Raw genomic sequence first — 26,797 nt, forward strand, 5'->3', positions numbered from 1 at the left:
AAACATGCATTCTTTAATATTCAATATAAGAAAATAGCAAATGAAAGAAGTATGGTATAGTGGAAAGCACCATATTTTAAAAGGCATGACTTGGGCTTCAATGCTTTATCACACTAACTATATGATAGTTAAACTTCTAAACTTTATAGTTTCCTCATTTATAAAATATGGATATTAGTGCCTAATTCGTAACATTGCTAGTGAATTAAGCAGATTATGTTTTTTAAAGTAATTTTATTATTTATTTATTTCAGACAGGTTCTCGCTCTGTCACAGAGGCTGGAGTGCAGTACAAGATCATAGCTCACTGCCATCTTGAACTCCTGGACTCAAGCAATCCCCTCGTCTTGGCCTCCCAAGTGACAGGGACTGAAGGTATGCACTACCATGCCTGGCTCATATATTTTCTTTCTAGTAGAGACAAGGTCTTGCTATGTAGCCCAGGCTGGTCTTGAACTCAATCTAGGAGAGACACGATGCGGACCTGAAACAGGTCTCTTCCTCCCTTCCCTTGGCAGTGGGATAGGAGATACGGACAGATTTAAAATTAAAGAGGAAAAATCAATGAGACTCTCTTATGAATCAGGCACTTCATGTATATAATTTCAGGTGCTCACAGTAACTCTGAAATATTATTACTGTTTTACAAATAAGGCTCATGGCTGGTCATGGTGGCTCATCCCTGTAATCCCAGCACTTTGGGAGGCTGAGTAGGGAGGACTGCTTGAGCCCAGGAGTTTGAGACCAGCCTAGGCAACAAAGTGAGATCCCATCACTTGAAAAATTAAAAACAAACAAAAGGCTCAGAAAAGCTCTAATTGGGATAACTGGAAGTATATACTCTTTTCACTGAACTTTACTATGTCTATTTTTACCTGGGAACAATGCTGTCTACCTGGGCTCAAGCGATCCTCCTGCCTTGGACTCCCACAGCTCTGGGATTATAGGTGTGAACCACCATGCTCAGCCCTTGAAAGTAATTTTAAAAGTAGGCCGGGCACAGTGGTTCATGCCTGTAGTCCCACCACACTGGGAAGCCGAGGTGGGCAGATTACCTCAAGTCAGGAGTTCTAAGACCAGCCTGGCCAACATGGTGAAACTTGGTCTCTACTAAAAATACAAAAATTAGCAAGGCATGGTGGTGTGCGCCTGTAGTCCCAGCTACTCTGGAAGGTGAGTGGGAGGATCACTTGAGCCCAGGAGGTCCTCTACATAATTTTTCATTTCTACATTATTTTTCAACTATAAAAAAATTTTAATTGAAATCTTTGCTATGCAGCTATAGTAATTAAGACAATGTGGTATTTGCTTAGTGAAGAACAAACTGACAGAACACAATGCTGAACTGCATCTACACATACACGGTCTATTGATTTTCAGCAAAAGTATCAAGGTAATTCAATGGAAAAAGGCCAATCTTTTCAACAAATTGTGATAGAACAAAGGAATTATCAGTGTACAAATAAATGAACCTTGACCCCATACCCTATACAAAAATTAACTCTAAAGAGATCACTGACGTAAAAATAAGAGCAAAAACTAAGAATAATAAGAATCTTTGTGACCTTGGTTAGGCAAAAATTCCACAAAAAGTATCAACTACAAAAGAAAAAAATAAGTTGAACATCAAAATAAACTGATAAAATGGATTTCATCAAAATAAAAAACTTTCACTCTCAAGGACTGTTAATTTATGAAAAGGCAAGCCACAGACTGGGAGAAAATATTTGCAAACCACATGTATCCGAAGCACATAAAATACTCTCAAAACTAAAGACAACCGATTTTTTTAAAAAAAATGAGCACCAACTAGGCAAATCCATAAAAACATAATATGGATGTTAGGGCCTGAAAGGAGATGTATACTCGAATGTTCACTGCAGCTTTATTCATAACATCCAAAACTAGTAACAACTGCAATGTCCATCATCTAGTGAATAAACTAAGTGTGGTATATTCATACAAAGAAATATTACTCAGCAATAAAAAGGAATGAACTAGTGAAACAAACAACATGGATGAATCTCTAAAGCAATACGCTAAGTAAAAAGCACAAAAAAGATCACAGATTACGATTCCAGTCATGTGAAATTTTAGAAGACAAAATTCCTTGGACATGGTGGCTCACCCCTGTAATCCCAAAACTTTGGGAAGATGAAGCAGATGGATCACTTGAGCCCAGAGTTCAAGGCCAGCCTGGGCAACATGGTAAAACCCCATTTCTACAAAAAAATACAAAAAGAAAATTAGCTGGGCATGGTGGTGTGTGCCTGTAGTCTCAGCTACTTGGGAGACTGAAGTGAGAGGACTGCTTGAGATCGGGAAGCGAAGGTCACAGTGAACAGAGATGGTGCCACTGCACTCCAACCTGGCGACAGAGCAAGAAAGGAAGGGAGGGAGGGAAGGAAAGGGAAGGACAAAGTATAGTAGAAAACAAGCAGATCAGCAGTTACCAAGAATTGGAGGTAGAGGGAAGGGACTACAAAGAGGCATGAGATAATTTTTTGGGTAATGAAAATATTCTGTATCTCAATTGTTATAGTGGATACACAACTATACAAATTTTTTCAAGGCCCACTGTACTCCTAAAATTGTCATATTTTATTATAGGTAACAGACGGCTCAATAAAGCCGATTTAAAAATTTTGAAATCTGAAAACTACTCTGTAGTTCTGTTTTCTAAAACCAAGATATGAAATGCTCTAATGTTGTTTTAAAACAAAGGACTGTGAGAATTTGCTATTGAGAATGCATTTGATAACGAAAATGCCAGACAAATCCCCAACGGAGCAGAGTATACCCAGTTTTAAATAAGTCCATTTAGTCTGACAAAAATAGCTGACTGCCTTATCCTGGGTTAAAACAAAATGTCAGTGATGTGAGGTAGGAAGAGATTAATAAGCAAGGAAAAGAAAATGATTCTCAAAACCTTGCTCTAAAAACACTTTCTCATACATCTCTTAGGAATGCGTCTTTATCTTATCTGCTGTTTTTCAAATTCCATAGATCTACCCTAGGGTATGCAGCAAGTTTGTCAAGTTAAGGCATTAAAAACATTTACCTTACGCTTAAAGAATTTTTTTTCAAATGTAAATGAAGTACTTTCAAAAAGTCAAAACTCAAATTCATTCTGGATCCAGAGTGAACAAACCTGTACTTAATACAGGGAAATAAAAGCACACAGTAACGTAGTTCAGAATCTCCTTAGTTATTTGGCTATGTATTTTTCTGTGGCAATTATAAGCTATTTGGAAAATAGAAAAAGTGATTCAATCCAAAGTAATTAGGCAGCACTATTCCCAGGTAAAAACAGACGTAGCAAAAGTTCAGTAAAACAAGCAAAGATTTTTAAAGATCAAACTCCAGTTAACCCACTTGTGGCTTTTTTGAGTCTTTTTAATTTGTATTATAAAATAATATTTCAGAGTTAGGAACACTTAAAATTATATGCATAAAGTGCCTGATTCACAGGAGAATCTTGTAGATTTTTCCTTTAATTTTAAATCTGTCCGTATCTCCCATCCTGCTACTGAAGGAAGGAGACCTGTTTCAGGACCCCCATTATGTCTCTCCCAGATTACTGCAAAAACTCCACACTGATATTCCTATTTTCAGTATTGTCTGTTCCAATTCATACTCCCCAGTATCAGCAGACTAAACTTTCTAAAATCCAACCTTGGTTAAAAGTCCTTTAGTGGCTCTCCCATCACCTTGAAGGCAAAAGTCAAACTCTTCAGCATGACACTGAAGATCCTCAGTGATATGGTCCTCTGCCTTCATCTCTCCTCTCTATACTCAATTATTAATATTTACTTAGCAGTTCCCCAAAGATCCCATGCTATGTTCAGGAGAGTATGGTTAAAGAAGGCTAACTGCCTAGAATTAAACCATGGCTCTACCATAAGTTTATCTTAAGCAAGGGTTGAAAAATTTTTTCTATAAAAAGCCAGATAGTACAGACTTTTAGGCTCTGCAAGCCATTTGGTCTCTGTTACAACTACTCTATTCTGCCACTGTCAGGTGACAGCAGTTATGGACAATCCCTAAGTAAATGAGTATGGCCATGTTCCAATACAATTTTATCAATACTGAAATTTGAATGTCATATAATTTTCATGTATCACAATATTCTTCTGATTTTTCAACTACTTAAAAATGTACAAACCATTTTCTCAGACAGAACAAAAAAGAGACCAGGCTGCCCAGAAGGTGGTAGTTTGTCAACCACTGATCCTAAACAAGTTATTTTCTCTTTTTTCAACTCAGTTTCTTTATAAAATAAAATGTAAAAAATTAATATGTGCTCAGGTATTATATTACTCCAGGACTAATGATTTTGCCAATATGTCACAGATGTATCATTGCACAAAGGAGAGAAAACTAGATTACATAAAAATAAAAAGTTTAAAGAGAATTATATCAATCCACTGGTCCTATGGTTGTTCCCATTGGCCAAAGCAGTCAGGTATTGGATATGAGAGCAGTTACCACTCAAAAGGCAATATATTCAACCAAGTATAAGACACATTCCTGTCCTTAAGAAATGTATTGCCTAACTGAAGAGACAAGATCAACATGAAATACTTAAACGGCTATATATGCCTTAACAACATAAGGCAAATATATGATTGGTCAGTCTCTGTAAGTAAAACCAAATGTGCTAGATTTCAGAAAATAGGAGAGAAAATCCCTGTGGATTAAAGTGGTCAAAAGAAGAGGCGGATCTTAAACTAGTTTGGATAAACAGGAATTAGTAAGAGAAAGGGAAGATATTAAATAATGGTATAAGAAGAAACCAGTTAACAAAAAAATGAGGCAAGAAAAGGGATACTGAGAAAATCCATGCAGGGGCAGTATTAAGGAGTGAAGCTGGAAAGGTAGATGAGAGCCAGGTGGCAGGACGACTTGGACACCATGTTAGAATTTATCTCACAGAAACTTGAAAGTTCTTAAACCAAGGAGTGACAATGAAATAGTGTGTTAGAATAATTTGGTGACCATACATAGGTTAAATAAGAATAGAATGAGGTAAAAATCGTATCAATGGTTTTCAAACTACTGAAAACAACTCTTTGTTGCTGTGACATAGACTCATTCAAAAAACACCTATAAGATTATGATCTTATAGGTGCTACTACTAAACAACTCTTCAGAGCACAAAAAATAGCCCAAATTTCTTTAAGTACCAAAGTAGGTGTTAAAGTCCGGAAAGAAGAGGGCCAGAAGGTGGAAGAGATGACCTCATCCTGGTCACACAACCCACTGTTTGCCTCTACCAACTCCACCACCCACAAACAGCTGTTTGAAGACCTCCTCAGCATCCCGAGAATTCTCTAGTAACTGGATAGAGGTCCTGAATGCAGATTGAGAAACAATGACTTACAATAATTAACCTGAAAAAAGAAAAGATTTTATTGAAATAAAGCCAAATTCTTTTTTTTTTTTTTTTTTTTTGAGATGGAGTCTTACTCTGTCACCAGGCTGGAGTGCAGTGGTGCAATCTCGGCTCACTGCCACCTCCACCTGGGTTCAAGCAATTCTTCCGCCTCAGCCTCCCGAGTAGCTGGGACCATGGGCACGTGCCACCACGCCTGGCTAATTTTTGTATTTTTAGTAGAGACGAGGTTTCACCATGGCCAGTATGGTCTCGATCTCTTGACCTCATGATCCGCCCGCCTCAGCCTCCCAAAGTGCTAGGATTACAGGCGTGAGCCACCGCACCCAGCGCCAAATTCTTTAATAAGAAACAAATACTAAAAATAAAAAGAAATATATGTCCAACCATAATAGTATAGTAAACAATAAGACCTTAAATATAAATGATAAAAAAAGGAACTAAGAAGGGAAGCCTGCAAAACAGGCATGTGTATTTTGTACATGCATATATATATATATATATATATATATATATATATACCAAAAACCTATCAAAATCAGATACCAAGACTAAGATGTATGATAATAAAGTAGCCCTAGGACAGCTATCAGTGTTTTAACTACCTGCTTTTGTATCAGAAGATTACTTTTCTGTATAATCTGACACAGGTTATATCACCAACACCTATTCTAAGAAAAAATGATAATGTGCAGCCAGGCACAGTGGTTCAACCTGTAATACCAGCACTTTGGGAGATTGAGGCAGGTGGATCACAAGGTCAGGAGATTGAGACCACCCTGCCTAACATGATGAAACCCCGACTCTACTAAAAATACAAAAAATTAGCCAGGCATAGTGGCACATGCCTGTAATCCCAGCTACCAGGTAGGCTGAGACAGGAGAATTGCTAGAACCAGGAGGCGGAGGTTGCAGTAAGCCGAGATCACACCACTGCACTCCAGCCTGGGTGACAAAGCGAGACTCTCTCTCCAAAAAAAAAAAAAAAAAAAGCAAATAAACAGGTAATGTGCTTATAACTGAAAATGTAGACATCGTTTATACAGAAGCCACTGACCTCCGAAGAGTGAATAATTCAGTAAAAAGTTTTTATTGTCTATCTCACCTCACAATAATACAAGCTTTATGAGAGCAGGGATTTTTGTTTTGTTCACTGACATTCCCAGCATGAAAACAATGCTTGGCATATAGTATTTACTTAATAAATATTTGTTAAATCATTAGATTTTCATTCTAGGATCTATAATTAGTTTCAATCACTGCTCTGTCACCCAGGTTGGAGTGCAGTGGTGCAATCTCAGCTCACTGCAAGGCTTGAGCCACCTCCCGGGCTCAAGCAATCTCCTCACCTCAACCTCCTGAGTACCAGGGATCACAGGTGTGTACCATCAAGCCTAAGTTTTTTGTACTTTTGGTAGAGATGGTGGGGGCGCCTCATCGGATACAACTGGTATCCTTATAAGAGGAAATCCGGACACACAAATATGTGATATGTGCAGAGAAAAGGCCACATGAGGACACAGAAGATGGCAACTTGCAAGCAAGGGAGGAAGGTGTCAGAAGAAATCAAACCTACCAACACATCAATCTCTGACCTCTAGCTTCCAGAACTTTGAGAAAATATGTTTCTGTTGTTTAAACCACCCAGTCTGTAGTAATTCAGTGTGGTAGCTCTAGCAGACTAATGTACATGTAAACAACATTTGGGAAGTGATATAAAATGAAGAAATACTTGTGATATTTGGTGGAAAACCTATAGTTTTCAATTTTTTCATTAAAGCTATTGTTTTCTCTAAAAATGATTAGGCTTCTCCCCTTCCCCCATAGTTCAGTCCGAAAGCTATCAAGGCAGGGAGTGTGAGGCAAGTATGTTCTGGCAAAGCAGCAGTATAGCATAGGGTGTCAGAACTTAGTGCAAGGTATCAACAACCAGGTGAATGAGAAAGGCAGCCTGGCATAGGATGGTGGAGCCCTGGTAGGATGAGAATGTCTATAAGATGAGGGGGCAGCCAGCACAGGTTCAATCAGTACCTGAACAGGCAATGAAGTAGAAACCACTGGAGACAGGAGATTGATTATGTAGGGGAGGACTCATCAAATAAACAAATACATTAAGCATAATGGAAGCCAGGTGTTTGTTGGGGAAGTAATTATAAATATATAAAAGGAGGAAACTAAAACCCTATGCTGTTGTAAAAATATACCTATGACTGTATCTACACATTGCCACACACATATGTATATTCCTTCTTTTTAACTACTGTGAAGAGGACTCCAGCTGTAATGAACACACCTAGTGCATAGAGCTTGGTTTCTAAACACCTTTCTCCATAAAAGAACTAGGACTCCTAGGCAAAATGACTAATTCTAGGGCTGAAGCAAAAATGTACAAGATGAACCTGGATCATCTTATTGTGTCACAAAGCAAGAAAGTCATCAAAGGATAAGGAGAACATGGCAAAAGAACAAAGTAGATAGTTTATATGGGCATCTACTTGCCAAAACAGGGTCAAAAAAAACAGGAGGCGGAGGTTGTGGTGAGAGGCAATTGCGCCACTACACTCCAGTCTGGGCAAGAAGTGAGACCCTGTCTCTAATACAAAAAGTTAAAAAATTAAAAAATAAAAACCTGAGTCCATACAGATACAAATAAACCAATAAACTGAAGGTCTGATGAAGAACTGAAAATGTATATAGTTTCAAAGCACATCTTACAAAATAGCTTTTAACTACCAAGTAAAACAAGAAAAATAATTTTACAATTATTAAAATTGTAAAATTTTTAAAACTGTAAAATTGTGGCCAAGTCTAGCAGAAACCAAGTGATCAAAATGGACATCATCAGTGATGTGATCACCTAACAGGATCCAATGAGACAAACACAGCTTCACTTCTGTAGTGTTTCTCCCAAAACTGCGTAAATTTTATCTAATCAAGTTGAAACATTAAATTTAGGGACATCCTACAAAACAACTGGACTGCAACCTTTCAATGTGTCAAGGTCACAAAACCCAAGGAAGACTAAGGAACTGTTCTATATCAAAGAGACTAAAGAGAAATGAAAACAAAATTCAACATGTAATTCTGAACTAAATCTTTTTGCTATAAAAGACATTATTAAGACAATTAGTGAAACTAGAATGGGTCTGAGAATTAGTAACATATCAACATTTCCTGATTTTGTTGGTTGTAGTATGGTTGTGTAGAATAATGCCTTATTTATAGGAAATAAACACTAAAATGTTAGAGGGTGATAGGGCATCCATTTAGCAATTTAATTTTCAAAAAGAAGACGGACACTTTCATCACCTCTTGGGCTAGGTAAAGGATGCAAACATAGGCCTACATAGGCCAGGAAAGAAATGACTGAAACAAGCTGCATGTAAAGTAGGGACTGAGGGCACTAACCTGGGATACCACTTAGTGAATATACAGACCATCTGGAATGGAATGCAAGCCCAGAGTGGCAAGATCATTCTATTTTTCAATAGAAACCAAAGATCCACATTGTTATATGAAATTTCTCAATTTTTACAACACTCAAAAGGGCCAAACAAAACGTGTCTGTCAGCTAAATCTGAACCACAGCTACCTTTGGCCCAGAGACGTGTTTCTCAAACTGAGGCTTAGGGATGAAAGGAAGCTACATGATATATACACGGAACATATTCTTGAAGCCATAATTTTATTTCAAGGGTTTGTCTGGAATTTTCTGGAAGACAGAATAGTTTCAAATTTTTTAAATGCTATACTATGAAGTATAATGCAAAGGTCAAATTTTTAAAAACTTTTCATTTGAAAATTATTCCAAACTCACAGAAAAGCTGTAAGAACAAAAATAGTACAAAGAATATCCACATAGCTTTCACCAAATTAACCTATCATTAACATTTTACCCATTTGCTTCCTGTGGGTGTGTATATATGTGCATGTGTGTGTGTGTGTGTGTGTGTATACATATGTGTGTGTATATATACATATATGTGTGTGTGTATATATATATATATACATATGTATGTATGTATGTATGTATGTATGTATATGTATACATGACCAGGCACAGTGTGCCTATAATCCCAGCACTTTGGAAGGGCAGGTGAATCACTTGAGGTCAGGAGTTCCAGACCAGCTTGACAAACATGTTGAAATCCCATCTCTACTAAAAATACAAAATTAGCTGGGCATGGTGGCATGCGCCTGTAATCTCAGTTACTTGAGAGGCTGAGGCAGGAGAATCTCTTGAACCCGGGAGGCAGAGGGTGCAGTGAGCCAAGACTGCGCCACTGTACTCCAGCCTGCGCAGCAGAGCGAGACTCCATCTCAAAACAAAACAAAAAAACCCCCACATATTTATTACATTTGTTTCCTGAACGATTTAAACATTAAGTTATAAACATCATGGCCCTTTCTCCCTAAAAACTTTGGTACGTATTTCTTAAGAATAAAAATATTCTCTTACATAACCTTAAGATAGTTATCAACTTCAATAAGCATTAATGCAATACTTACTACCATCCATATTCCAATTTTGCCAAGTGATGCAATAATATCCTTTATATTTTCCCCTCTATAAAAGATACAGTCTAAAATCAGGCAGTCCATTTAGTTATCATATCTCTTAAGTCTCCTTTAATCTAGAATGTTTCCACAGATTCTATTTTTATAACATTTTTTTTTTTACAAAAAAAGAAAAACTGGCCGGGCACGGTGGCTCACGAGGTCAAGAGATTAAGACCATCCTGGTCAACTTGGTGAAACCCCGTCTCTTCTAAAAATACAAAAAATTAGCTGGGCATGGTGGCGCGTGCCTGTAATCCCAGCTACTCAGGAGGCTGAGGCAGGAGAATTGCCTGAACCCAGGAGGCGGAGGTTGAGGTGAGCTGAGATTGAGCCATTGCACTCCAGCCTGGGTAATGAGCAAAACTCCGTTTCAAGAAAAAGAAAAAGAAAAACTAGCACCCCAACGTTTTGAAAAATAGGCTGTTCCCCACCTGGAGTTTAAAATTTCTTCATGATTAGATTCAGGCTATGAAGTCATGACTGGAAAACACCATAAGTGATGTGTTCTTTTCAGGGTATCACATGCATAGACACACAACATCCACTGGTGATATTTATTCTGATCATGCACACAAGGTGTTGTCTGATTTTACCACCATATTGAGTTACTGCTTTCCCCCCTTACAAGTAATAAGCATTATATGGGGAGAAATTTAAGAACATGCAGACATCCTGCTCCTCAACAAAATATCTCCTTAGATTTAGCATCTATTGATGATTCCTGTCTGAACAAATCTTTATTATAATGGTTGTAAAACAATCATATGAATTTTAAAGTTAAATAGATTTCAACTTTTGGCTATACTCCCAGATCCCTTAGGTGTGGGATCAGTACCCACCACTTTAGAACCACTACAGTGGGATGGTTTGAGTGTACAAGACTAATCTGGGACAGCTTCCCAGGGGAAAAAGTACTTGAGCAATGAGAGGGGAACCAGTCAAGACACAGACAATTCCATCAGACGAGCTTAAAAATAAAGCAACATGGTAAATCCTCTTTTTTGCAGTTGTTGTTTTTGGCTCCCAGGGATCTCTCACGTGACAGGCATCACATAGGGGATATTTACCACACTACAAACAAGGAAAATCCCTTCTTATTTGTCTGAGACAGGGTCTCAGGGCTCGCTCTGCCACTCAGGCTGGAGTGCAATAGCATGATCATAGCTCACTGCAGCCTCCACCTCTCAGGCTCCAGCAATCCTCTCACCTCAGCCTCCCAAGGAGCTTGGCATGCACCACCACACTCAGCTAATTTTTGTTTTTGTTTTGGTAGAAACAGGGTCTCACTATGTTGCCCAGACTGGTCTTGAACTCCAGGCGTCAAGTGATATTCCTAACTTGGCCTCCCAAAGTGCTAGGATTATAGGTGTGAGCTACTCTGCCTGGCCTGAACATTCTCTTTCAAAGCAAAGAATTGATTTGCAAGGTAAATACACCCTAGCCCATCAATTTTATAAAATTACTTCTTTACATACTGAGCTTGCCTGAATTAAATTGATTCTAGAACTAATAACTTTTTGCTGCTACTGATACTAAACATATTCTAATCATTATATTGAGACTCTAAAAACTTGTCAAAGACACAGCACACAACTTGTGGTTACCTCTAATTGTTCATCCAACCTTTTCACCTATTCGAAGATAGGGATTAACCACTAAAAATGTATCTTGCATCTGATTGTGACCAACAGAAATTCTACGCTGAAATCTAAGGTAAATATATTTAACTGAAACTAAATGTTCCATGAAGCATTATCATACGAAGTACTGATATTTTATATTATCTCTTCCTTTTCTCCTCATTTTTCTAATGTTGGTCCTGACCACTACTGAACTGATTTCAAAAACCATTAATAGGTCATACAAATGACTTGTACTTGAAAATAATACCCTAGAATCTGGCACAGAATTCCTTACCAGATTCCCGACAAAGTCTAGAACATTTCACTCCGTTCAGGTGAAATAAGAAAGAAGAACACAATGAGTTTTTGCTTGCTTGTTTGAGGTGGAGTCTCACTCTGTCACCCAGGGTGAAGCACAGTAGTGCAATCTCAGCTTACTGCAACCTCTACCTCCCAGGCTCAAGCAATCCTCCCACCTCAGCCACCTGAGTACCTGGGACCACAGGCATGTACCACCATGCCTGGCTAATTTTTTTGTACTTTTGGTAGAGACAGAGTCTAATCATGTTGCCCAGGCTGGTCTCAAACTCCTGAGCTCAAGGGATCCACCGACCTTAGACTCCCAAACTGCTGGGATTACAGGCATGAGCCATATTTAATTTTTAAAGTAATTTTACAACTTTTTATTCTGAGACTATATATTACAATCTTTTGGTCTTCAAATGTCATTTCTTTTTAAAAATGAGGTATGAAAGTGAATGTTAAGTCATCAACTATATACTAGTCCCTAATTTTTTTCCTCCACATTTTACTGGATCATGAAATCTCCAATGCAAGACTTCAAAGACACATGAGAGTTTCAGCCTTCAATAAAACCTTTAATACAGGCTTCAAGAGGTTTATAATTTGGCTTCAGTGGACACGGTGGCTCACACCTGTAATCCCCCAGCACTCTGGGAGCCCTCAGCGGGTGGATCACTTGAGGTCAGGAGTTTGAGATCAGCCTGGCCAACATGGTGAAACCCGTCTCTACTAAAAATACAAAAATTAGCTGGGTGTGGTAGCACATGCCTGTAACACCACCTAGTTGGGAGGCTGAGGCAGGAGAATGTCTTGAACTCGAAAGGCAGAGGTTGCAGTGAGTTGAGATCATACCACTGCACTCCAGCTTCGGTGACAAAGCAAAACTCCATAAAAAAAAATATTACTAATATAAAAATAAAAACTTAATTTGGCTTAAGGAAATAAGACATAATAATTTTAAGATTGGTAATAATTACTTTTATCTTATAACTATAAGAAAAAACATTCTGCAATAAGTACCCCAAGAGTGGTCCTATCAAGTGTTCAAGGAAGAACACTTTGGGCTGGGAATGAAAAGAAACATTTTTAGAAAGGAAATAATATTTGAGTTGAGCCTTTAAAGATATTGAGAATAATCATCAGGATGAAAAGATGAAAATTTGAGGAACAAGAAATCAGTCATTTTGGCCAGAACACAGTGAGACAATAGAAAGAGATGACAGAGGACTTGAGAAGAGGGTAAGGTATTTGAATGTAGTCATTAAGGCAATGAAGCAATTTGAGACTGTGAATAGCACAAGCAAAGCATGGCTTTAGGAAGATTTATCTGAGGGCCTCGTACAAAATAAACTGGACAGGTGGAGATTCTTCAGGCCATGCAATTATCCATGCATCAAATATTAAGTACCGGAACTATAGTGGTGGAAAAGAAAGGGGATGAGAATAGGTGACAAGAATTGACAAGTCTTAGAAGAGATTGTAATGTCCTAGGCAAAAATGGCAAAGAATAAAACATGATTCTGAAATTTCAAGGCTGGGTGATATAGTCAGTAGGAAATAAGGAAAAGAAGCTTATTTAGAAGAGAAGTTCAGATTCGGGTATGTACCTGAGGGTTCTAAAGAGTGAGTAACGAAGTAGAGAAAAGAACACCGGATTCCAACAGAAAAATCTGAGTTCAAGTGAAAACAAACAAACAAACAAAAAAGGTTAGGATCCAATGAAAAAAAACAGAATGCAAAATTATGTCTGCAGTATGATTTAACTATTAAAAACTTAAGCATAGGAAAAGACTAAGAACAAGTAGGTCAACATGTTAACATCAGCTGTGTACAAATGAGCTAAAGATAATTTATTTTTCTATTCTTTTTTCCTATTGTGTTTTATTTAAAAATAATAGGAGGCTGGGTATGGTGGCTCACAACTGTAATCCCAGCACTTTAGGAGGCTGAGGTGGACAGATCACTTGAGGCCAGCAATTCGAGATCAGCCTAGCCAATATGGCTAAACCTCATCTCTACTAAAAATACAAAAATTAGCTAGGTGTGGTGGTGCAATCCTGTCATCTCAGCTACTCGGGAGGCTGAGGCACGAGAATCGCTTGAATCTGGGAGGCAGAAGTTGCAGTGAGCCAAGATGGTGCCATCGCACTCCAACCTGGGCAAGAGAGTGAAACTCTGTCTCAAAAAAATAAAAATTAATATAGATACAAACACCCCCAAACATACAAAAAAAGAAAAAACCTGGACTCAAAGTTTTAAAAATGTAACATACTCTCTATACCTTTTTCATCTATAAAAGGGTAATAATGGGCCGGGCGTGGTGGCTCAAACCTGTAATCCCAGCACTTTGGGAGGCCGAGGCGGGTGGATCATGAGGTCAAGAGATCGAGACCATCCTGGTTAACATGGTGAAACCCCGTCTCTACTAAAAATACAAAAAATTAGCTGGGCGTTGTGGCGAGTGCCTGTAATCCCAGCCACTTGGGAGGCTGAGGCAGGAGAATTGCCTGAACCCAGGAGGCGGAGGTAGCAGTGAGCCGAGATTGCACCATTGCACTCCAGCCTGGGTAACGAGAGCGAAACTCCATCTCAAAAAAAAAAGGGTAATAATTTATCTTGCAGGGTTAGTATGCAGATTAAATGAGTTAAAAGCTCTTTGTAAACTGTAAAAGCTCTTCGTAAACTGTAAATAAGAAGTGCTTTAATTAATATTTTAAAATCATATACAGCATGCAAAATTAAGGCATTACAATAGGCTAAGACAGCTAAAGAACAAGAGATCATATACACACATAGAAATATACTACAGGGTCAGATGCGGTGGCTAACGCCTGTAATACTAGGACTTTGGGAAGCCAAGGTGGGTGGATCACCTGAGGTCAGGAGTTTGAGACCAGCTTGGCCAACATGGTGAAACCCTATCTCTATTGAAAATACAAAAATTAGCCAGGCATAGTAGTACATGCCTATAATCCCACCCAGCTACTCAGGAGGCTGAGGCAGAATTGCTTGACCCGGGGAGGCAGTGAACTGAGATCATGCCACTGCACTCTAGCCTGGAAGACAGAGCAAGACTCTGTCACGAAAAATATATATATACATACACACACTACAGATTTGGGAATCTTCCACACTGAGGCAATACTAAACCAAATTGATTCTTTCCCTAAACTTTTTTACAGGATTAGAATTATTTGAAAATCAAAATGTTTTTCTAAAATTTCTTAAAGTTGTACACATTATAAAAACAAACTCCCACATATAAAATACCATATTTTTCCACACAGTATTCTAACTTAAACATAAGATAGAAAGATTCCCTAGAATTTGAACTGCTAAATTATTTCATTGTTTTAAAAGGCCAGGTTCTACAGGATAAATCTAGCAATCAACAAATGTTCCCTCAGAAGTTACTTGCTTGAAACATAGCACAGCATTCTAAATGGTGCTTCCTCCCTCCATCCCCATTTCTGGTACTTAGGCTTAATAAACATCTCAACACACAGTATGTACTTTATTTACTCTTTTTAGAAGCAGAGGTTTGCTCTGTAGCCCAGTGGAGTGCAGTGGTACAATCCTAGCTCACTGCAACCTTAAACTCCTGTGCTCAAGTGATCCTCCTGCCTTAGCCTCCCAAGTAGCTGGGGTTACAGGTGTATGCCACTGTGCCTATTTTTGGTGTTTTTTAGAGACAAGGTCTTGCTATGTTGCCGTAGGTCTCAAACTACTTGGCTCGATCGATCCTTCCACCTCAGCTTCCCAAAGTACTGGGACTACAGGCGTGAGCCACTCCACCCAGTCACAGACTTCTTTCAAAAACCAGGCAGTAAGCTCCTTAAGGACAAAAACCATGTCTTTTATTTGTCCTTCCCATAAGAACCACCAAACATAGTGCTAGCCCATGTTCGATGTTAATCCATATACATGTTGAGAAATACTCTAGCTAACTCATGCTGAGGATGCTCTACTAACCATTTAAGAATTACTACTCATGTGCTGTTACATAACTGAAGTCTATCTTCAATCCTTCGTCATGGCTCAAGCCTGGTAATCCCAGCAGGAGGCCGAGGCGGGTGGATCATGAGGTCAAGAGCTCGAGAACATCTTGGTTGAGCTCGAGACCATCTTGGTCAACATGGTGAGACCCTGTCTCTATTAAAAATACAAAAAATTAGCTGGGCATGGTGGTGCGTGCCTGTAATCCCAGCTACTTGGGAGGCTGAGGCGGGAGAATTGCCTGAACCCAGGAGGCAGAGGTTGCGGTGAGTGGAGATTGCGCCATTGCACTCCAGCCTGGCTCACAAGAGCGAACCTCCGTCTCAGAAAAAAAAAAGGAAAGAAAGTTTAAAAAAAAACTCCCCAAATATTACATGAAAAATGTTTTCATGTAAATAAGGAATGCTTTAATGTTTAAAAATCATATACAGCATTGTTCCTTTAAGAAAGCAAGACTACTATCTGTGATGAGAAATCACAGCTGTAACAATGTGATAGTTAAAAAGACTAATTTCAGTCGGGTGCAGTGGCTCACACTTGTAATCCCAGCACTTTGGGAGGCCTAGGTGGGCAGATCATGAGGTTGGGGGTTCAAGATCAGCCTGACCAACATGGTGAAACCCTGTCTCTACTAAAAATACAAAAATTAGCCGGGTGTGGTGCGGGAGCCTGTAATCCCAGCTACCCAGGAGGCTGAGGCAGGAGAATCACTTGAACCTGGGAGGCGGAGGCTGTGGTGAGCCAAGATTGTGCAACTGAACTCCAGCCTGGGTGACAGGGCAAGACTGTCTCAAAAAAAAAAAAAAAAAGGACCAATTTCTGAAAATAGTCCATAAGTGGAAGCATACTGCTATACTTGTTCATATTTACACCCTGTACCCAGAATGTTGTTTCTCATAGATACTAATCCAACAATTTCATTCACCACGATTTTTCTTAGGAGGAAAAATATTTTAAGTTTTGTTGTTCAACTTTTGAGACAGAAAAATTTAAAGCTGACATGTTTAAGTATAAGGTTTCTTTCAAGTGCAAACAGACTAATCTCTAGGTTAATTCCAAGATAAAAGTCTTAAAATTAAACCTCTATTATGAAAAAAATTCTAAAAAGATTAAGCATGAAATGCCCCCCAATCCCTGCCTTTTAAAAAAAATCAGTAAGAAAAGCTGTATCAATAGTTTCCCACTTTTGCACAGAGACCTGATATTTAAATATATGCTGTATATACATTTTGCAAATGTGAATCTATATGTAGTGATTTGGAGGCAAGGCATCAAAGTAATTGAGTACTTTTCTCTCCTAAGTTAATAAAAATGGTTTCCAAAGTGCTGCCTTTAGTTACCGCAATTTGTGAATTAAGAGATGCATTAATAATACCTAAGGGAAATTCCAGAGTACAAGCACCTGCCAGCCAAGTTGCCTGAAATTCATCAGCTGCAGAGATTAAAAGAATTCTTCAGTTGTTTTCATATAAAACAAAGATAACATAATAAGTACCATGTAACTTCAATGTGGCATTCATAAAATGGCCAACCCCTATCATTCCTCTGTGATTTCAAAAACCACTACCTAGTCTTTATTGCCATTAGACATCTTATAAAATGCACGTAATAAAGTGGTTTTCTTATCTAAACACGCATCAAAGGTACAATTTGAATTTTAAGTTTTTCACTTCACAAAATGAGCCACCATAGGATTTTCTTAAATAATCTCTTCTCTAAAATTATTCTGTTTATAAAGAACTCAATTTTTCTGCTTATAAAAAGTTTTTTCACCATTTTTCAAAAACCTATCTAACATGTAAAAGGAGATACACACATACTTCCTTCAGAATAAATAAATGCTTTCAATACTTGTAACCCCAGAAGAACTTCACATGTTTTGAATTCTTGCTTGGTTTTTTTTTTAAAAAAAAAGTTTTTAAACATCTACTAGAGTAGAAGTGCTTGCCTTTATAGTCATGGCTCTCCTGATGATAAAATAAAGATCAATGTAACTCTAAGCTCCAGGCTAATTAACTGCAGAGAACAGAAACAAGCAATTTGGCAAGAGCTGAGCAAAGCTCTGCTTAAAGACACCAGTAAAATATACCAGCACTACTCCTCCCCCACCCCTTTAAGGTTTCAATTAAGATGGGGCCTAGTTTTACTCTTACAAGGGGGACAGAAAGAGAAAGCACAGAGCTCCTACTGAGAAGTATCTTCTTCAAGAGCCGCTCCAGAAATACTGCCAGGAACCACTTCCTTCCCTATCTGCAGACACAGGTTCCTCTGATAGGCATATCTCCTCTGTTCCTGATTAACACCATAACTAAAGAAACGTCTCATCATATACCACCAAAAGCATGGCATCAAATAAATTTTTTAAATCCAACATTAGGGTCAACAACTCTCTTTATGAAAAGTGCAAGCCCCAACTGCAAGTCTTCATTTCTCGGTCTCTTACATTAATAGCCTCATGAACTGGTTAAGAAGAAAGCTATTACAAAGCATAGCCAATGTTTGAAAATAAGCTTAAGTGCCCCAACTGGTGATAAAGACTCCTTCTAAACACTTACAGAAGATAAAGCTTTAACAAGCCCTCCAGAGGTCCTCAGAATCAACAGGAAAGAAGTTAAAGTGAATAGAGATCTCACCATTCCTACAGGATGAGGACCCAATACACTACAAAGATATCACAGCTCTCCACAACCTCCCCTAAAAAAAGACACTCAATTTTTACTTTAGTATATGATCAGCCCTTTAATGGACATATACACCAAGTTTTTCAGTCCAACATTTACTGTGAATAAACCAAGGCATGGGGCTAAAAAAGCACCAGGGAAAAATGGATGTCTCTCTAAAAGGAGCCCAACCTAAGTAAGGAATTATAAGACATCAAAGGTTAGATAATGGACAACAGGTGCCTTTGAGGAGGAACGAGTAACACAACACTCAGTTGCCTCCTATTTTGGGATTTCCACTCTGAAAGCACTATAACAATTTTTCCGCCCAAAAAAAAGTGAAGACCAAAATTATGAATTTTACTATTTAATAACTATAATGCTCTTTGACTTACTTTTTTACTTTAGATTTTTAAAATTCATCTAATCTCGATATTGTCTGGATATAATATGGCCTACGGCCGGACTTCTCACTAATCAGTGAACATTAACCAAGTAGAGATTATCAAGAAATGTAAAAGAAAGGCGTTTGAATACAAGCTACCTGCATACAAAATACTCAAAATACAATTCCAGCAGTAGATATCACATACCTGTGGTATCAGCCAAAGCTGAAACTGTTTCTCTCACCATTCTAACAGTTGAGCTCAAACTTTTACTAGATTCCAATGGCCTCAAAGAATAGTAGTAATTCCAGACTCAGCTTCTAGGGCAGCGTGGAGTTTGGATTTTCCTAGTCAGAAGATTACCTTCATCTGAGTGAAAGGCAACACTGAAAAGGCACTTCAGCCTATTTAATAACCTCTTCTCTTTCTCCATTCCACAAAGACAACATCTTCCAAAAATGGAGAATCCTTTCCTTCCCTGAGAGGCCCCCTTTCCTATTGATTCATTGGGCAGAATCACTTCTCCCCAGCATGCATGCCGAGCCAGAAAACACTTCTGCTTTCACTCTTAAAGAGGGTCCCCCAACACAGATGCACCTCTTCCTTTCCTGTATTAAGCAAATGATGCTCCGGTGCTTCTTGGTCTCTCCACCACTGCAAAATGCTCAGAGACGTGGAGGGCGTGAAGGGGAAGTTGCCTACCACTCTGAAGGATACTGAAAAGTCGTCTGCAAATGTAAAGTGAAGACCTGGGGGGACGGGGGATGCCCCCTTCCAGTAGGGGGAATAAGGATCCCTACCCTAAAAAAGAGCCTCTGTGCGGGTAAAGGCTGTCCCCACCCTGAAAAAGAGTTCTGCATGTGGAAAAGGGGTGGAATGTTGTACCCTGAAGAGGAGCCTGGATTTGAAGAAGTTTCCCAACCCTGAAGGGGGGGGTCCGTGGGGGGAGCCATGAGTGTAAGGGGAGGGGTGTGCCAGCTATTGGGGGCCTGAGAAGGAAGGGGTTCCCACTGTGGGGGAAGGAGGGCCCCGCATTGAAAGGGGCTCCGGGAGAAAAGGAGGGTCTGGCACGGAGGAGGGCTGGGCATGGGGGAGGGGCCCTCAGTTCACTGGAGTCTGCGGAGGGGCGGCAGCCTCGAAGAGAACATGTGCTGTGGAGCCGCTGCCACCCCGAGGGGTAGGGGGGAGGGCAGGCCCTGGGCTGTGTACGGAGGGAACAAAGTTCCCACCCTGCGCAGAAGAGGCAGGACTCCCCAGCCGTACTCACCGAGGCTGCCGGCGAAACCGTCCATCTTGCAGGGAAAGCGCCGGGCTCTGGGCTCAGCGGGGCGGGCACTTCATTCAGCGGACCGACAGAGTGGCCGACGCTGACCCTGACACGCTCGCTCTCTAAGTCGCCCAGTTCGGGTCCCGGCTCCCCCCTTCGTCGTCTGTCTCTTCGCCCTCGGGTAGTCAGCCGCGACCGCCCGGCCACTTCCCCGTCAGGTTGAGAGCCGCGCCGCTCAGCCGCCTGCCCGGCCTCCCTCCTAGGCAGCAGCCGCGAGCGCCGCGCCCCGCCCCCGCGCCCGCGCGCAGCAGTAGCCCCGCCCCGCGCACGTCGTCACACTTCCGACTCCGCCTCTCACGTGACGCTACGAAGGCGGGGTCTTGCCAGGCCCGCCCTCTCACCTTGCTTCGGCCTGGGCGTTCGTCCGTCTTGCGCCAGGCTGGTGGTTGCGCCTGCATGGTGGGCCTGCTGAAGGCTGGGGAACCACGGAACAGGTGGGGATAAGGCGTCGCGATACTCTGATTCATGAAGGATCCTCTTCCCCTATAGCCTTTGGGAAGCCCTCAGAGCCTAGTCTGGATCCCCGCCAAGGGGAGATGGCCACCACGTGGGTCCTAGAAGAACACTAAAGAAGCAACCAAGAAGGAGACATTCTCCCTTTCCCACAATAGTGGAGGGACAAATGGGGGCAAAGCTTCCTGACTAGCTCGATGCCGCCACTGCCACAGCCGCAGGGTCTAGGACAGATGAGAAGCAAGAAATAGTAGTGCTGGACATGACCCAAAAGTTCATCTTGCCCAGCTTTTCTTATGAAGAAAAACAGAGCCTTAGAGAGGACAACACCTGCCCAAAGTCATCGAACCTTGGAGAAGGAAAAACTCAGGCTTCCTTACTCTCCCTAGCATTCTGTCAACTAGGGGGGCAAAATGACTCACATATGGCAGGCTATAGGATGGCCTGCTAGGGAACCATAATAAGGGTTATTTCAAATGAAGTAACACTGATTTCTAGGCCCAACTCCATGTGACACAAGAAGTGAGTGTCAAATCACCTAATTTATTTAGGCCTCACTTTATTCATTTGCAAATGGGTTGGCTGGACTTGTAACCAGAACATGTAAATATACATAGCCTTCATCTTCCTCCTCCCTTCCCCAACACTATTTCCATACTTCTAAAGACTTTCTCATGGTTTGTCAAGTCCCTTCTGGGGCTCAATTGTGCATATTAGAGTAAGAGTTAAAGAGAAGAGCTGTAAGGAACTGAAGAACTAAATTGATCTATATATAATAAGTTGATAAATACATAATAAAGAGCTGAGTTAGGGGAAAACAGTCCTACTACACACAGTTGCAGGAGAGAGGGACAAACAAGAAGGGAGACAAGAAATATGATGAGAGGGACTTAGAGGAATTAAATGATTGAAAGGAATGTTAAATCTTCTTGTGATATACGTCTCCCTTTGGTGCCTCTTTAAAAATCTTCCCTAAAAATGTAAATTACTTTGCATTTCTTATTTGGATATCAGACCTGTATTTCTTCCAAATACCTTACTATATGGGGACTGGCCATAAGGCAGCCAAGATTAATTCAGGTTACAGACTAAATGGTGTCTAAAATTTCCTGCTCTTCAAACTTAAATGATTTACCCAATGTTCCCTCTGCTATGGGAATTTTCATATATATAAGTTTCTACTAAGCTGAAGTAAATCTTTGAGAAGTTTTCAATTCTGACAGCTGCTCTTTTGTGTCTGCATACTATACTCTCTGTCTTAGGTCGATTAAAAGAATAAGAGCTTGGCATATTGGTATACCTATGTTTTGTGGTCCAGACCTGGAAGTGTGTACCTCACTTTTGTCCACATTTTGACCACAGGGGAGGCTAGGAATGTAGTCTGTGTATCCAAAAGGAAAAGAGACATATTTTGGTAACGGCTCACTGGTTTCTGCCACAATCCTCTTCATGGCATTCATCAGAGGTAAACTTTTTCATTTGCTCGAATGATTTATTCAATAAGCATCTCATTCATTATACTGTATACTACAAGGAAAGCTGTTAGACTATAAGAGAGTTAACATATCCCAGGAGTTAAGAGTGCAGACTCTGGAATCATACTGCCCAGATTCACATCCCAACTCCCCTTACTAGCTATGAAACATTGGACAAATTACCTAACTTCTCTGTGCCTCAGCGTTTTCAGCTGCAAAATGGGGATGATAACACTTAGAGTTTTTGAGAGGATGCTATGAGATAATATATGTAAACTACTTAGAACAGGGCACAAAATGTTATAAGCACTACATGAGTATTAGCTGCTCTTACTGTTTTCTCTCTCTAGTGTATACTTAGTGCTTATAACAGAACAACTTTTTGATAAATATTTATTGAATAATGAACAAACATAGAACTCTGAAAACTAGTCAATCTGAATACATTGTTTCAACAACCAGTGCCTGAGTGTTTTAAAACAGCCAGAATTTTTCTGTTTTATATTTATCAAAGTAGATCTTGCAATCTAAGCCTCTAATACTACCATGATAAAGCAAAATTTAACATAAATCTTTCAAAAGTGAAACTGTAGCTGAACATTATCGTCAAACACACACAAATCCAAAGGTACTAAACAGTTACCAATTACTGAATGGTTATTTTGGTTATTCACCTTAACAAAGGATTCATCTTTAGATTATTTTCAATGTGGAGTTTCCTTGCCCCTTTGAGCCCTTTAAGTATAACTTAATTCAGGCAAATGCAAAATATTTTTTGTGCCATTTTTCAGGATCCTAGTTATTGGAAAAGGCTAAATATAGCTATATCAAGTAATAAAAACTTAGAACATTCTCTTTATGGTTTTGGTTTTGGTTTTGGTTTTTGAGACGGGGTCTCACTCTGTTGTCCAGGCTGGAGTGCAGTGGCACGATCTCAGCTGACAGCAACCTCCACCTCTCAGGTTCAAGCAAGTCTCATGCCTCAGCCTCCCAAGTAGATGGGATTACAGGTGCATGGACAATTCCTGGCTAATTTCGTATTTTTAGTAGAAACTGGGTTTGGCCACACATTGCCCAGGCCGGTCTCAAACTCCTCACCTCAAGTAATTCACCTGCCTTGGCCTCCAAAAGTGCTGGGATTACAGGCATCAGCCACCATGCCCAGCCAAAACATTTTCTTTATGCGCAGAATCTTGACTCTGCATAGTACCTTCCCTCTGTGTCAAAATGAGTATATTGTGGGAGGAGTTTCAGAATACTAATGAAGATACACAACACCTAATGTCAAAGTCTTGACCTAACATTTGAAGAGAAATAATATTCTATTCAGTTTCTTTGTTTTACTCTCACTAGCTAGACTACCTTCAAAAGTGACTATAAACTGTTCTTGGCTGTTTGCTTTTTTCTCCTGAAGACATTTTAAAATAAATGTCAAGGTAAATTAAGGGGGTTTCTAAAAACCCCTTAATTGCTGGGTCTTCAGCTCCTTTTTATTCCACCATTTGAATGTTATTTTTAAAAATGAAACCCTATAGTCATGGAACTATGTAGATTGTATAAACCTGTGGTCCATGTAAGCATAAATATGATAGAAAAAAATCAGAAGTGAATATCCAGGTGGGGGAAAAAGGGATTCTTTATTTTTATAATGTGTTTAATGAAAGCAGCATATAAAAGAGTTCCAAAATCTATGAGAAGCTAAATGGCAATGATTTTCTAGCTTCTAACCATAAAGAATTCCTAGTGAGAACTCCAAAATTACTGCAAGAGAAATAAAAGGAGTTTGTGGGGAGAGACCCAAAAGTGTCAAAAGTAGCTGCCTCTGAGAAATAAAATTAAGTAGAGGAAGGAAAGGGTAGAGGAGAAATCCAAGGGATTTCTCTTTATATTATTTTAATCATATAAACCTGTGTTCATTTTTTGAGAACATTAAAAATACAAAAACAAGAATATATTGCAGTGCATATTAATTCAGACACTCACAAATTGTATCTATAGAGACTGGTTTAAAATATCATACTTATTAAATAACTCTTTTAGCAACCTTGGCATGATTGTTATCTCTCTCATAAGACTTTCCAGACTTTCTGACTTCAGAAAAGATTCAAGCAATTAGTAGTGCTGTAAATTCTTGGCAAGAGCTTAAGAGACTGAAATCTATCCTGTGGGGATCACCAGCCATGCCTCACTTGGGGGACCTGCTGCATGGATACAAGATTGAGTGAATGAATGCCTATTGAGGTTAAGTTTGGCAGTTCCGATAGTGCCATCCATGACTAGCAGAAAGAAGTCAACTAGCCTCACCTGCAGAGCTGTTTTCCCAATGCCGATTCAGAACTTATGCCATGAAATGAGATTTGAACTTGTTGAGACTGTGGAATCAACTTTAAAGTTTCTTTTTATGTGTTATAGCTTCACTACCTTTAACTGGATGTTGGGCAAGGCTTAGAGATAATAGCTGATAATTTTCATGTGTCCATGAAGAGTTCATAGCAACCTCTTACAAAATTGATATTCTGCAGGGAAATACTTTTAAATAGAAATATTAGAGTGGAAAGCAGCCAATCAAGGAAATTCAATTTTCAAAATTAATAACACAGGAAGTTCTCTACTTGCAAATAAAATATTTCCAAAAGGTCATTTGTAAGTCAGCAGTTTGAAATTAGGAACAATGCCATAATTGGTGATTAGATTGCCACTAAGCCCCCCCAAAACATATAGCATGCTGATCCTAACCTGCCTGCCTGTATTAAACCACACCATTGACGACCCTACTTAAGGTTTTGAACCAGGCAGGTCTGAAATTGAATATTGCCTATTATAAGCATCTGTGGGTTGATGTTGCAACCTAAATACAACTTATAACACCATTTCAGCTTTCAAAGTTCTGATTTATGAATGCCCTAAGTGGCGGGTTTCATTATCCCCATTTTTCAGAAAGGAAAATGAGTCTCAAGAGTATACAACTGTGAAATGGGAAAATCAAGTTTTGAACCCATATTCATCTACAACTGAAAATCAAACCCTTTGCTGTACCAGTTTGCCTTTTGGTCTCAATGGAATTTTGTTGTGGGGATCCTTGAACACCAGACTGAGACGCCTGTCAACAATGCAGTTTTAACAACAAAGTGATGTGATCAAAGCATTGCTTTAGGAAGAGTAAACTGGGTGGACACATTGGAAGAGGCACTGGAAGTGGGGAATCCAATTAGGAGACTTGCAGTGGAGCAGTAGCTGCAGAAGGGTCCAAGAAAAAAAGTTGTGTGAAGGAAAACAAATGAATTAACAACAAACAAAGTTCTTGCAGAGCTGGGTAGGCTGATTGCCTCAGATGCTAAGGAAGAGGAGGGAGTAAAACAGGTTATCCAGGCTCAGCTCCCAGTAATGGAGAGAATAATGGCAACATTATATTAAAATGGGAACTTAAAGAATGATGTGACTAGAGAAAAGAAAATATAGTGATTAATTAACCTTTGTGGGAAGCTGAAGGGAATCAGAGGTCGTCTTTGACAGCTGGGGCCCAGGCACATGCCCTACGCCAAGTGAATGCCTCAACCCAGGTCTTTTAATGGCAAGGTTGAGTTGTGGGGCAGTGATACAAAAACCAGCAGTCAGAGTCCATGCTTGAAGATGGTTGAGAAATTGAAGAGCAACAGTGATGGTGTGCAGGGGTAGGAAGTAGGACAGCCCACTCCAGGTCAGTGTCCTCACCAGACTCCTCCTAAGGAATAAACTTGCCCACGTTCTCTATGCCTACACTGCCTGGGTTTCTGCCCATTTTCTGTGCCTAGCCCTCAGATCTTCCTACCAACTGAATGAGCTACCTGATACCATCCCAGTCAATTTGTTTTCTGCTTGAGTCAGCAAGAGTGGCTTTCTGTTGTTTGCAATAGAGAACTCTTGAGTGGTACACTCTGAGTGGTACACGTGCTGCATTCAGTTTTAAACAGATTGTGCTTGGCATCATAACCAGATGTCCAGATGGAAGTCTCCAGCACATAGTTTGAAATGTGCACTGCGGTTTAGGAGAGGGTTGGATCTGGGAATATACACACAGAAGACTTCTCAATAGAGCCGGTGGTTTAAGCTGTGAGAAATCTTAGAGGAAAAAGATTTAAGAGGGAAAAAATGGAAGTGAGCACAATGTAGAACTTGAGGGACCTCCAGTATTTAGGAGGAGAAGGTGTCAGGGAAGAAACAATGCTAGTAATAGAAGGCAAATTCCGCAAGTGCCCTGTCACAGAACCAAAAGGAGTCACAAAGTTTTTTTTTAATGATGGAAGTTGGAAGCTATTAAATGCTACAGAGTCCAAGGAAGATGAGAAGTGAGAAAGGGGTACTAGATTTAGTGATTATGAGACCACTGGTCTTTAGAGAGTTGTTTATCTTGATGGTGGGGAAAAAATCAGGTTGCAAAAGATTAAAGACTAAATGGAAGGTGAAAGTGGAGATAAAAAAGTGCAGGTTACAGTTTAAAGGAATTTGACAGGATTTTGTCTGCTTTGTTCACTGCTGAATTCCCAGCTCCTAGAAAAGTACTTGGCACATGGTACGTGTTCAATAAATATTTGTTAAGTTAATGAATAAAGAAGATCAGAAACAGAAAATTAACTTGAGCTG

General features: G+C 39.7%; 1 protein-coding gene across 8 annotated transcripts in view; it reads right to left on the reverse strand.

Moving 5' to 3' along the window:
- The window catches only part of EML4 (EMAP like 4), a 161,632-nt gene extending 141,169 nt beyond the window's left edge, over positions 1 to 20,463 (reverse strand). For all 8 annotated transcript variants that reach the window (XM_035272697.3, XM_035272696.3, XM_002757820.7 and 5 more), the window contains exon 1: positions 20,190 to 20,463. In XM_035272697.3, the coding sequence (XP_035128588.1) occupies positions 20,190 to 20,214 (25 nt within the window). In that variant the 5' untranslated portion in view covers positions 20,215 to 20,463. The remainder of the gene's footprint in view (positions 1 to 20,189) is intronic.
- Positions 20,464 to 26,797: the final 6,334 nt, after the last annotated feature.

Source organism: Callithrix jacchus, chromosome 14 (assembly GCF_049354715.1).
Source record: "Callithrix jacchus isolate 240 chromosome 14, calJac240_pri, whole genome shotgun sequence".
In the NCBI taxonomy this organism is placed as follows: domain Eukaryota; kingdom Metazoa; phylum Chordata; class Mammalia; order Primates; family Cebidae; genus Callithrix; species Callithrix jacchus.